The sequence below is a fragment of the Gorilla gorilla genome, chromosome 18 (genome assembly GCF_029281585.2).
Source record: "Gorilla gorilla gorilla isolate KB3781 chromosome 18, NHGRI_mGorGor1-v2.1_pri, whole genome shotgun sequence".
NCBI classification, from domain to species: domain Eukaryota; kingdom Metazoa; phylum Chordata; class Mammalia; order Primates; family Hominidae; genus Gorilla; species Gorilla gorilla.
The window spans coordinates 120454741-120466577 of record NC_073242.2 but is presented as its reverse complement, the minus strand read 5'-3'; the positions used below and the strand labels follow the sequence as shown (position 1 = coordinate 120466577).

The following is an 11837-nucleotide window of genomic DNA, read 5'->3' as shown; positions in this document are numbered from 1 at the left end:
CCTTCTGACCTCCAGGCCCCACGGCCAGCATTACAGCCTGGAGTCAAAGTTCCGGGTGAGCTGTGTATCTTTGGCCAAATTCTTTGACCTCATTGAGCCTCAGTTCCCTCATCTGTAAGGTGAGATGACGGTAGAACATCACGGAGGAGCAGGGCAGGGCCCTGTTAACAGGCTGAGCCGGGCGCAGGTGAGCAGACAGCACTCGGCACAGGGCCTGTCTAGAGCCTGCAGTCACACCTCCTGCCCCTGTGGATCCTCTCCCTGGAGAACAAGAATATAGATCTGGGAAATGAGTCCAAAGTGCCCCCCAGGCCAGCAGGTGTGGCCAGAGGAGCTGATGGGCAGTAGTCTGTGCCGTCCGCATGCAGCCCTGACCGTGGTGGCCAGGACCACGAAGCTGGTAGAGGCAGCCAGGGCTGCGTGGACAGAGCAGGCCTGGAGCCCTTGCCTGGTGGGCACCTGACTCTAAGCCAGGAGGCCTTTCCTCGTCCTGGAAGGCAGGTGGCCCCTCAAGCCCAGCTTCAACCTTGGGAGAACATGCCATGCTGGGTGAAACCTCAGCGCACATCCCAGACAGAAGACTGTGAGACCTCCTTTATTAGGCCAAGAGTGGCCATGTGCACAGATTTACAGAGCTGCTCCTCCCTGTGCCAGGACCGCCCAGCATCTTCAGGAGCCTCTGGGCCAGGGGCGAGTGAGGACAGCACCAGAATGTGGTAGGGCCAGGAGAGGCAGGACACATGTGGTTTGGATCCCAGGGAAAGGGAAAGGGCAGGGAGCAGCTTGGCACGGACTTTTTTTTTTTTTTTTTTTTTTGAGACAGAGTCTCGCTCTGTCGCCCAGGCTGGAGTGCAGTGGTGCGATCTCGGCTCACTGCAACCTACACCTCCCGGGTTCAAGCGATTCTCCTGCCTCAGCCTCCCCTGTAGCTGGGATTACAGGCTCCTGCCACTATACCTGGCTAATTTTTGCATTTTCAGTAGAGACGACATTTCATCATGTTGGCCAGGCTGGTCTCAAACTCCTGACCTCAGGTGATCCTCCCTCCTCGGCCTCCCAAAGTGCTGGGATTACAGGCGTGAGCCACCACGCCTGGCCAGACCTTTCAAACAGGTGGGGGTGCCTCCCAGGAGGACCCTGCCTACTCAGAGACTTCCCAGATACCTCTGCTGCCCAAGTCCCCACAAAGGGAGAGCAGAGGCAAGCAGGGCACTCTGGTCCAGCTGGGAGCCAAGATACCCTGTCCCCACCTAGACGTCCACTGGGGAGGGGAAACTGCCGTTCTCATTCCTGGGGACGGAGAAGAGAATGGGAACATGGGATGCAGTCTGTGCCAGGATCTAGAACCTTCTGCTTTCTCTCTTCAGTGAGAAAACCCACCCTGTTCCCTCCCCTTCCTCCCTGGCAAGGAATCCTGAGAAGAAACAGCCTCCCCCAGGGAGGGTTTTGAAGTGCGCCTGAACCCAAATGAGCTCTGGGGCCAGGAAACTGTGTATATAAATATATAGGCTGTGTGTATATATTATAAATGTATCTATATATGTATATATGTACATGCACAGCTCAGAGCGTCCTAGCCTGATACAGGGGCTGCCTGGTGCCTCCTGGAGGCCTGGCCACCTGGGGCTGTCACTTGAAGTCAAGAGTCCTGGTGTTAGGGATGTAGAGGGATTGGGTCTGGCGACTGCGTCGTGGCGTAGTGTTGAGGACGTCCACGCTCTTGCGGCTGGAACGCACCACGTCTGCCACAAAGCTGGTGCACTCACTGCAGACATCCTTCAGGACACAGCCATGGGAGTAGATGTGGGGGAACGCCTCCTCCACGCTCTGCCACTGTGGCCCTTGCAGAGACCTGGGGAGTGGGAGAGGGCACTCAGGGAGAGGAGCCAGCCAGGGTGCCACACCCCCCTCCCTGCTTGTGCATGCCACAGCCCCCTCCTGGCTGCCTTTCACCCTAGGCCTCCCCTTGGCCCTCAGGCAACAAACACAGCTAGCAGTGTTCATCTCAGCAAAGACTGTTCCCTGACCACCCAAGTCCAGTTTCCATCTCATACTGCTCAGCCTCCCAGAGCCCTACACAACGATCTGTCTCTTCCTTGGATTTCCATTTCCTTGGAGTGTCCTAGCAAACAGACAAAGCCAGCCCCCTCCACCCCAGCTCCCAAGTTCCTCTTCACGCCCGACCACCACAGTGACATCAGCAGCAAGGCGAAGAACGCACTGAAAGATGTCTCTTCTCTGGATTGGCGCTGTTTTGGCAGCTGATACCCTCTGAGGACTCTCAAAGCCCAGTGTATAGACAGGGATGTGTCCAAACTTCTTAGAAGGCATCTTCATCTGCAGCACAGAGGGAGGAGGTATGAACCAGGCACCACCAGAGACATTCAGGTACACTCAGTGCTAGGGGACCTCCCTCCCCAGTCTGGGACCTGCGTGGCAGCCAGGGCTGCCTGGAGAATATTATCTGTCCCTGTGCTCTCCAATGTCTCCTCTGTGCCTTTTGGCTGAAGACTGGCACGGGGTTCCTGCTTGCTGCACATCTGGACAGGGGCTTCTTAGAGCGCAAGAACCGTCCCTTTTTATACCATGCGGGACCTGCCACGTTTCCTGCTCATCTGGACAGGGGCTCCTTAGAGGGCAAGAACTGTCCCTTTTTATACTATACGGGACCTGCCACCTTACCCTGCACATAATCAACATTTAACATGGATGAGGTGGAAGTTTTTCCATTGCCAAGTGGCAGGATGTAGAGTAAGATTTTTAAAATAGTGGTAGTAAGAGTACTCCTTAAGCAGAGTCTTGCTTCTGAACTGAGGCCTGAGGGGTAACATACATACATATATATATATATATATATTTTTTTTTTTAAGACACAGATCTTGCTCTGTTGCCCAGGCTGGAGTGCAGAGGCACAGCCATACTCACTGCAGCCTTGAATTTGCTGGGCTCAAGAGATCCTCCAACCTCAGCCTCCCAAAGTGCAGGAACTGCAGGCATGAGCCACCGCGCCTGGCTGGTGCCATACTTTTATTTGTATTTTGTCTTTTTGAGACGGAGTCTCTGTCACCCAGGCTGTAGTGCAGTGGCACAATCATAGCTCACTGTGGCCTCCACCTCCCGGGTTCAAGTAATTCTCATGCCTCAGCCTCCTGAATAGCTAGGATTACAGGTGCGTGCCACCATGCCCAGCTAATTTTTTTGTATTTTTAGTAGAGATGGGGTTTCACCATGTTGGCCAGGCTGGTCTCAAGTGGTCCACCAGCCTCACTGGCCTCCCAAAATGCTGGGATTACAGGTGTGAGCCACCGTGCCCAGCTGACATACTTTTAAATGTTAGGACCCCTTTACCTCTGTGCACCTGCACATAAGCACACACCTCAACTGCAATAAGAAGCCCCTCCTAAAACACCCAAAAAGTTACAGAATGTAAGAAGGTAGGACTTTTAGAGGGGAAGTGAAGGGTTTTTTGGCACGAGGCTACTAACGTGCAATGTTTAAAAACAAAAACCTGTAAGGGTCTTTAAAAACTGCACACTATCTTGGAAAGTATAGGAATGGATTCTGCCTGAAAGGAAATGGATGAGGTGCCTGGTGAGGCAGCATCATCCAACACATCCAGTCAAAGCCAGTGGAGCCCCTCATCTGCCTTGCTCAGACCCCAGAGATCCCACATGGTCCTCACCTTTATGCTACAGGAAGTGCAGACGGCTCTGGAAGGGAACAGAGGAAATGCAGCGTCAGCAGGGAGGAAGCCCACAAACAGCTGAGAAACAGTCACATCCCAGCCTCCACACATCCAAGGTCAAACCATCCTTGCCTTCTGCCTGATGCTTGGTTACTTCAGTACTTTATTTTACTCCAAAATCTTGCTTTTCTTTATACTTAGGTATCCACCCAAAATATATGTGCTCCTCAGCATTCTCTCAGGAAGGATGGCTCCAGGAGTTTTCTCCTGCCAAGTTTTCTATTGCCAAGTGGTAGGATATAGAGTAAGGTTTAAACATAGTGGTGGTGGGCCAGACGTGGTAGCTTACGCCTGTAATCCCAGCACTTTGGGAGGCCAAGGCAAGTGGATCACCTGAGGTCAGGGGTTTGAGACAAGCCTGACCAACAAGGTGAAACCTCATTTCTACTAAAAATACAAAAATGAGTTGGGCGTGGCAGCAGGCACCTGTAATCACAGCTACTTGGGGGGCTGAGATAGGAGAATGGCATGAACCCAGGAAGTGGAGGTTGCAGTGAGCTGAGATCACGCCACTGCACTCCAGCCTGGGGGACTGAGCGAAACTCTGTCTCAAAAAAAAAAAAAAAAAAATGGTGGTAAAAGTCCCTCTTAAGCAGATTTTTGTTTCTGAACCAAGGCATGATGGGTCTTTCTGAACCAAGCCATGATGGGTCACATACTTTTGGAAAGTTTAAAAACAAAAACCTACAAGGGTCTTTAAAAACTGCACACTGTCGGCCAGGTGCGATGCCTCACGCCTGTAATCCCAGCAATTTGGGAGGCCAAGGCAGGTGGATCACGAGGTCAGGTGTTCAAGATTGGCCTGGCCGAGATGGTGAAACCCCGTCTCTACTAAAAATACAAAAAATTAGCCGGGCATGGTGGTGGGCACCTGTAATCCCAGCTACTCGGGAGGCTGAGGCAGAGAATTGCTTGAACCCAGGAGGCGGAAGTTGCAGTGAGCCGAGATCATGGCACTGCACTGCAGCCTGGGTGACAGAGAGAGACTCTGTCTCAAAAAAAAAAAAAACAAAAAACAAACAACAACAAAAAAAAACAAAAAAAAACTTGCACACTTTCTTGGAAAGACATCTAAGATTCCTTCTAAGAAGACGTGTAGACATTGGTGTGTACCTGACACTACTCACCGTAAAAGCACCATGGAAGCCAGAGGGGCCTCAATTGAGATGCTCAGTTTTAAACAGTGATTCAATTTTGTTTAAATTCCCATATCTGATTTCAAAAATAAATACCTTCTTATAAAAAATTCAAGGCTGGGCACGGTGGCTCAAGCCTATAATCCCAGCACTTTGGGAGACCGCGATGGGCGGATCACAAGGTCAGGAGATCGAGACCATCCTGGCTAACATGGTGAAACCCCGTCTCTACTAGAAATGCAAACAAATTAGCTGGGCCTGGTGGCGGGCACCTGTAGTTCCAGCTACTCAGGAGGCTGAGGCAGGAGAATGGCGTGAACCCGGGAGGTGGAGCTTGCAGTGAGCCGAGATTGCGCCACTGCACTCCAGCCTGGGTGACAGAGTGAGATTCCAACTCAAAAAAGAAAAAAAAAAAATTCAAGGCTGGGCGTGGTGGCTCACCGCTGTAATCCCAGCACTTTGGGAGGCCAAGGTGGGCGATCACCTGAGGTCGGGAGTTGGAGATCAACCTGACCAACATGGAGAAACCCCATCTCTACTAAAAATACGAAATTAGCCAGTGTGGTGGCACATGCCTGTAATGCCAGCTACTCGGGAGGCTGAGGCAGGAGAATCACTTGAACCTGGGAGGCAGAGGTTGCAGTGAGCTGAGATCGCGGCATTGCACTTCAGACTGGGCAACAAGAGTGAAACTCTATCTCAAAAAAATTAAAAAAAAATTCAAACATGAGAGAATTAAAATGTAGACACCACATCCTCAGAAGTGATCCCTGCTAGTAATGGTTTCCATCCTCCAGGCTTTTCCAAGCATATATCAACAGAAATATACATAATTTTACAGATAAAATCAGGTGACTTTTTTTTTTCCCAGACAAGGTCTTGCTCTGTCACCCAGGCTGGAGTGCAGTGACACCATCATAGCTCACTGCAGCCTTGACCTCCTTGGCTCAAGTGATCCTCCCACCTCAGCCTCCCAAAGTGCTGGGATTATAGGCATGAGCTACCATATCCACTATACCCAGCCTTACCTTTTTTTTTTTTTTTTTTGAGACAGTCTCCGTCTGTTGCCCAGTCTGGAGTGCAGTGGCGCAATCTCGGCTCACTGCACCCTCCACCTCCCAGGTTCAAGCAGTTCTCCTGCCTCAGCCTCCCGAGTAGCTGGGACTACAGGCACCTGCCACCACGCCCAGCTAATTTTTTGTATTTTTAGTAGAGACAGGGTTTCATCGTGTTAGCCAGGATGGTCTCGATCTCCCGACCTCGTGATCTGCCAGCGTCGGCCTCCCAAAGTGCTGGGATCAAGGCGTGAGCCACTGCGCCCGGCCCAGCCTTACTTTTTTATTCAGTCTGGGAAACTCTAGCTTTTACTTGGGTCGTGTGGATGACTTACAGTTAATGTGATGCGAGATACAGTTGTGTTTAAGGCTGTCATTTGCTATTTTTTTTCTTTTTGACTCATTTCTTTGTTCTCCTTCTTTTCCTACCTTTTTTTGGATTAATTACTGTTTATGGTCCCATCTTATCTCCTTTGTTGGCTTATTAGCTGTAACTGTTTTATTTTAGTGGTTGCTTTAGGACTTATGGTATACATCTTTAACTTATCACAGTCTACCTTTAAGTAATATTTGTATAGCGTGTATAATACCTTACTATACCTTATCATAGTGATTCACCTTACCATAGTGAACCTTAAAATAATATACTTCTGGCCAGGCGCGGTGGCTCACGCCTGTAATCCCAACACTTTGGGAGGCAGAGGTGGGCAGATCCTGAGGTCAGGGGATTGAGACCATCCTGGCTAACATGGTGAAACCCCATCTCTACTAAAAATACAAAAAATTAGCTGGGCGTGGTAGCAGGTGCCTGTAGACCCAGCTGCTCGGGAAGCTGAGGCAGGAGAATGGTGGGAACTCAGGAGGCGGAGCTTACAGTGAGCCAAGATCACGCCACTGCACTCCAGCCTGGGCGACAGAGCGAGACTCCTTCTCAAAAAAAAAAAAAAAAGAAAAAAAGTATACTTCCAATTTTCCCCTCTCCCTGACCTTCATGCTAACTGCTGTTATCAACACTACTTACACATGTGTTACAAAACCCACAATACATTGTAATTAATTTTGTCTTGTTTTTTGCATGCCACACATTTTATCTTGCTGAGTACTGGTTTGTTTTTTTGTTGATTTTTTAAAAATTCTTATTCTTGAGCTTTGTTCTCAGAATCAGTTAAGATACTTGTGAACAGTTTGATCCTTTCAGGTCTTGCTTTTATGATTTATCAGTCAGGCCTAGAGCAACAATCACTTTGGGCTACTTACTCCACATTAGTGAGGCCAGGCCTTTGTGTGCATTCCAGTTAGTGCCCTGTGAATTATGACATTTCTGCCTGTGGCCGGTGGAAACCACGGATGTTACTCATTCCTGCCCCTGAGCACCGTCCCTTCAGATCTTTAGAACAAGGGAAGGTAAATTTTTTGTGTAAAGGGCCAGAGAATAAACCTTATAGGCGTGGCTGAGGAAGTAATAAATGGGTGTGGCTGTGTCCAATGAGATTTTACTTGCAAAACAGGCCGAGGACCAGATTTGGCCCGTGGCTATAGTCTGCCAATCTCTGCTTTAGGATAAGTGTTCTGCAGCCTTCAGTCATTTCCTTCAGAGAGGGGGACCTTCTCTGAGGCTTTCTCGGCGCAGCCCTCTCCTCTGGAGCTCTGCACGGCGGACTTGAGCTGCTGGGGTCTCCCTGGATTCTCAACTTGACCTCCTCCATTCGGGGAGTCCGGCAGCTGTGGCTCATGACCTAGAAACTCTCCAGGCAATGACTGTGGTGATGGCAGGCCTGCCCTGTTGTGTTTCCTTTTTGTTGCCTGCTGTCTTGAAAACCACTGTTTCACATCCTGTTTGTTCTTGGCTGTGGAAGATGCCTATTAACCCATCTTGGCTGAAACTGGGAGTTGCTTAGCTATTTAAATTTAATTTAATTTAAATAAAATTTAAAATTTAACTCCTCATTCATACTAACCATATCTTGTGGACTCATCAGCCATCGAACATGCTAGAACATTCCTGGAATCACAGGAAGTTCTGTGGGCGGTACTGCCCCGAGGTTTCTCGCCTCCTCCTTCCCTTGTGAACTGACAGCTAAAGGGAAGGCTCACCTCTTGCAGAAGAGACAGCTGGGCGGCCACGAGAACAGCGGGAACTTGGCCCGGCAGCAGCAGCAAATCTGTCAGGAGAGACTGGTTAGAGCCCGGCTTTGTCCAAAGCTCCCTGGGGTCCCGCCCTGTCCCTGCTACCCCCTCAGGGCTCCCAACCAGATCATGAGCAAACAGTCCTGGGATCTGGCCCTCTCAGCACCTGCCCCTGACCCAGCGGGCAAGAGCGTAGCCCCACGTCTAGGCAGCCTCACCTTCCCCTTCTTCAGACTGCTGAAGAGCTCCTTGTTCTGCAAAAACTTTTCCATCTCGGCCTTCACCAGCACACGGCGCACGTCCATCACCTCTTCCACAGTCAGCGCCAGGCTCTCCACGGGGTGGCTGAACTCCTAGGGGACGGCCTCAGGTAGAAAGTCTTCTATGCAGGAGGCTCCCCCAGCTTACTCTCCTTCCCTGAGGACCCTAACCCTCCCTGGCCTCAGCCTAAACAAGCCTGCGACCTTCTAAAATGCTGTCCATCAGCCATCTTGTCCATCAGCCATCCATCCCCATGTCTTTGATGGGCCCTGCTACTGCAGGCCAGGCCTCCCATGACCAGTGGACCCTGCCGGCCAGCCCAGCCTTCACTGACCACGCTCCACACAAACTCCCCTCAGCCCATGTCTGTTCAAGGTGTCCCTGCCTGCAAACACACCATGGGCTGATCCACACCAGCCAGAATCCATCTCAAATCTTCCCTCCCTGAGCAGCTGATGTCCTCTTTTCCAGAAGGTCCAGGACCCTCCAACAGGCCACCTCAGCTTGCATCTGCCCATCTGCACTCAGCACACCTCCCGTGTCCTGGCCACCAATTCCTGGGGCCACCTTATGTTGAGTGTGTCCTGTTTTTACTTCCCTGTGCTTGGCATAGAACTTGACACCTAATCTCTCTAGGCCTCAGTTTTCTCTTCTGTAAAATGGGGCTGGATTTCAGCTCCATCGAGATGATTCAGTTAAAGCCCTTAAACACAGGGCCAGCACAGCGTTCACAGTGTCGGTCATCACTGCCAAGGCAGGTGGGCACCATCTATGAAGGTGCCACAGAGATGGAGTTGGACCATGTTTTCTGCTTTGGATTTGCAGTGGGTTGTCCTGTCTAAAGCTGTGAACACACGCTCCTGGCACTGGGGGGAGCGGGGCCCTTGCATTCCTTCCTCCCTCTGACCTGAGGCACCCAGGGCTTTGGGCTTCTGTTGCCAATTGCCTGATGGTGCTGTTTCCATCTGAACAATTCACCTCAGGTGCCACAGGTGTGATGCCAACAACGTCCGTGGCCAGGAGACCTCACGCCAGGTACAGAGAACGGCCGCCTGCTCCCCAGGTGAGGCTGTGAGCCCAGGGCAGATGGAAGGCCAGGTTCTGTGGTGCTCAGTAGCCCCCCTTCAGAAAGCACTTCTGGGACTTCAGAGCTAAAGAGCCACTCATGTGACCTGCGGTCATCTTAAATGCGTCCTCTCATTCCTTAAGAAGTGGGCCTTGGCCGGGCGCGGTGGCTCACGCCTGTGAAGCCCGCACTTTGGGAGGCCGAAGCAGGCAGATGACGAGGTCAGGAGATCGAGACCATCCTGGCTAACACGATGAAACCCTGTCTCTACTAAAAATACAAAAAATTAGCCAGGTGCAGTGGTGGGTGCCTGTAGTCCCAGCTACTCGGGAGGCTGAGGCAGGAGAATGGTGTGAACCCGGGAGGCGGAGCTTGCAGTGAGCCGAGATCATGCCACTGCACTCCAGCCTGGGCGACAGAGCCAGACTCTGTCTCAAAAAAAAAAAAAAAAAAAAAAAGAAGTGGGCCTTAATTCCCTCCCTCCCCTTGTGAATAGGCTGGACTTAGTGACTCATTCCTAGTGAGTTGGGACAATGTGGCACTGCTGGACTTGGTCATAAATACTCAGTTGCTTTCACGGCGCTCACTCTTGAACCACGTGCTCTGGGGGACGCCAGCCACCACGCTGTGGGGATCCCCAAGCAGCCCGAGAGAGGCCTACACAGCAAGGGACTCACACCTCCTGCTCACAGCTGGGTGAGGACGCCACTTCAAGCGGCTCCTCCAGCCCCCATTTGAGCCTTCAGTCAAGATCAGGCCCCACTGCCATCCTAACTGCAGCCTCATGAAAGACCCTGAGCCACAGCCACACAGCTAAGACACTGCCGGAGTCCTAACCCTCAGAAACTGTGTGAGATAATATATGTTTGTTATTTTAAGATGCTGCATTTTGAGGTAACTTTTGATGCAGTGATATATAGCTCATCCTAGGCTAACGGGGCAGGCCCTGCATTTCGGTGGGATACGACCTAGCCTAACGGGGCAGGCCCTGCGTTTCGGTGGGATACGACCTAGCCTAACGGGGCAAGCCCTGCGTTTCGGTGGGATACGACCTAGGCTAGCGGGACAAGCCCTGCCTTTCGGTGGGATACGACCTAGCCTAACGGGACAAGCCCTGCGTTTCGGTGGGATACGACCTAGGCTAGCGGGACAAGCCCTGCCTTTCGGTGGGATACGACCTAGGCTAACGGGACAAGCCCTGCGTTTCGGTGGGATACGACCTAGCCTAACGGGACAAGCCCTGCCTTTCGGTGGGATACGACCTAGCCTAACGGGGCAAGCTCTGCCTTTCGGTGGGATACGACCTAGGCTAACGGGACAAGCCCTGCCTTTCGGTGGGGTACGACCTAGCCTAACGGGGCAAGCCCTGCGTTTCGGTGGGATACGACCTAGGCTAACGGGACAAGCCCTGCGTTTCGGTGGGATACGACCTAGGCTAACGGGACAAGCCCTGCCTTTCGGTGGGATACGACCTAGGCTAACGGGACAAGCCCTGCCTTTCGGTGGGATACGACCTAGCCTAACGGGACAAGCCCTGCGTTTCGGTGGGATACGACCTAGGCTAACGGGACAAGCCCTGCTTTCGGTGGGATACGACCTAGGCTAACGGGACAAGCCCTGCCTTTCGGTGGGATACGACCTAGGCTAACGGGACAAGCCCTGCCTTTCGGTGGGATACGACCTAGGCTAACGGGACAAGCCCTGCCTTTCGGTGGGATACGACCTAGCCTAACGGGACAAGCCCTGCCTTTCGGTGGGATACGACCTAGCCTAACGGGACAAGCCCTGCGTTTCGGTGGGATACGACCTAGGCTAACGGGACAAGCCCTGCTTTCGGTGGGATACGACCTAGGCTAACGGGACAAGCCCTGCGTTTCGGTGGGATACGACCTAGCCTAACGGGACAAGCCCTGCGTTTCGGTGGGATACGACCTAGGCTAACGGGACAAGCCCTGCGTTTCGGTGGGATACGACCTAGGCTAACGGGACAAGCCCTGCGTTTCGGTGGGATACGCACAGCGCCTTGCATTTATATAAGGCTCATAGTTCTCAAAGCATTTTAATATCTGTTCTCATCTGAGCCTCTGGATAAAACCTCAAATAGTGACAGCAACCACACCGTTCACATCCCTCCAACACCTGCATGCTGCCACCGTGGCCCACGGGCCGCACACTCCCCTTACCTCAGTTGATTAAATCCTGCACCAGAACTCAGGTCCACGTGGGCCTCAAGATGTCAGCAAAGGTGAGCTCTTCACAATTACAGGTCAGATAAGAAACCGAGGGCAGAGGGGCTGAGCAGTACCGTGGCGGCGTCACGGCCAGAGTCAAGGTCTCGACCCAGTGAACCCCCCTCACACTGACCTCCAGGCACAGGGCGCGCAGGTTCACCGTCTGCCCTAACCCCACACTGAACCCTTCAATTAGGGACCAGGCTCCGAGGCCGC

General features: G+C 52.1%; 1 protein-coding gene across 4 annotated transcripts in view; it reads right to left on the bottom strand.

The window, feature by feature from the left end:
* Positions 1–579: 579 nt before the first annotated feature.
* Positions 580–11837, bottom strand: part of SPIRE2 (spire type actin nucleation factor 2) — a 55347-nt gene continuing 44089 nt past the window's right edge. For all 4 annotated transcript variants that reach the window (XM_019012798.4, XM_031002990.3, XM_063700406.1 and 1 more), the window contains 5 exons: positions 8282–8416; positions 8031–8098; positions 3683–3710; positions 2222–2337; positions 580–1852 (listed from right to left, as the gene is read on the bottom strand). In XM_019012798.4, the coding sequence (XP_018868343.1) occupies positions 1630–1852; positions 2222–2337; positions 3683–3710; positions 8031–8098; positions 8282–8416 (570 nt within the window). In that variant the 3' untranslated portion in view covers positions 580–1629. The remainder of the gene's footprint in view (positions 1853–2221; positions 2338–3682; positions 3711–8030; positions 8099–8281; positions 8417–11837) is intronic.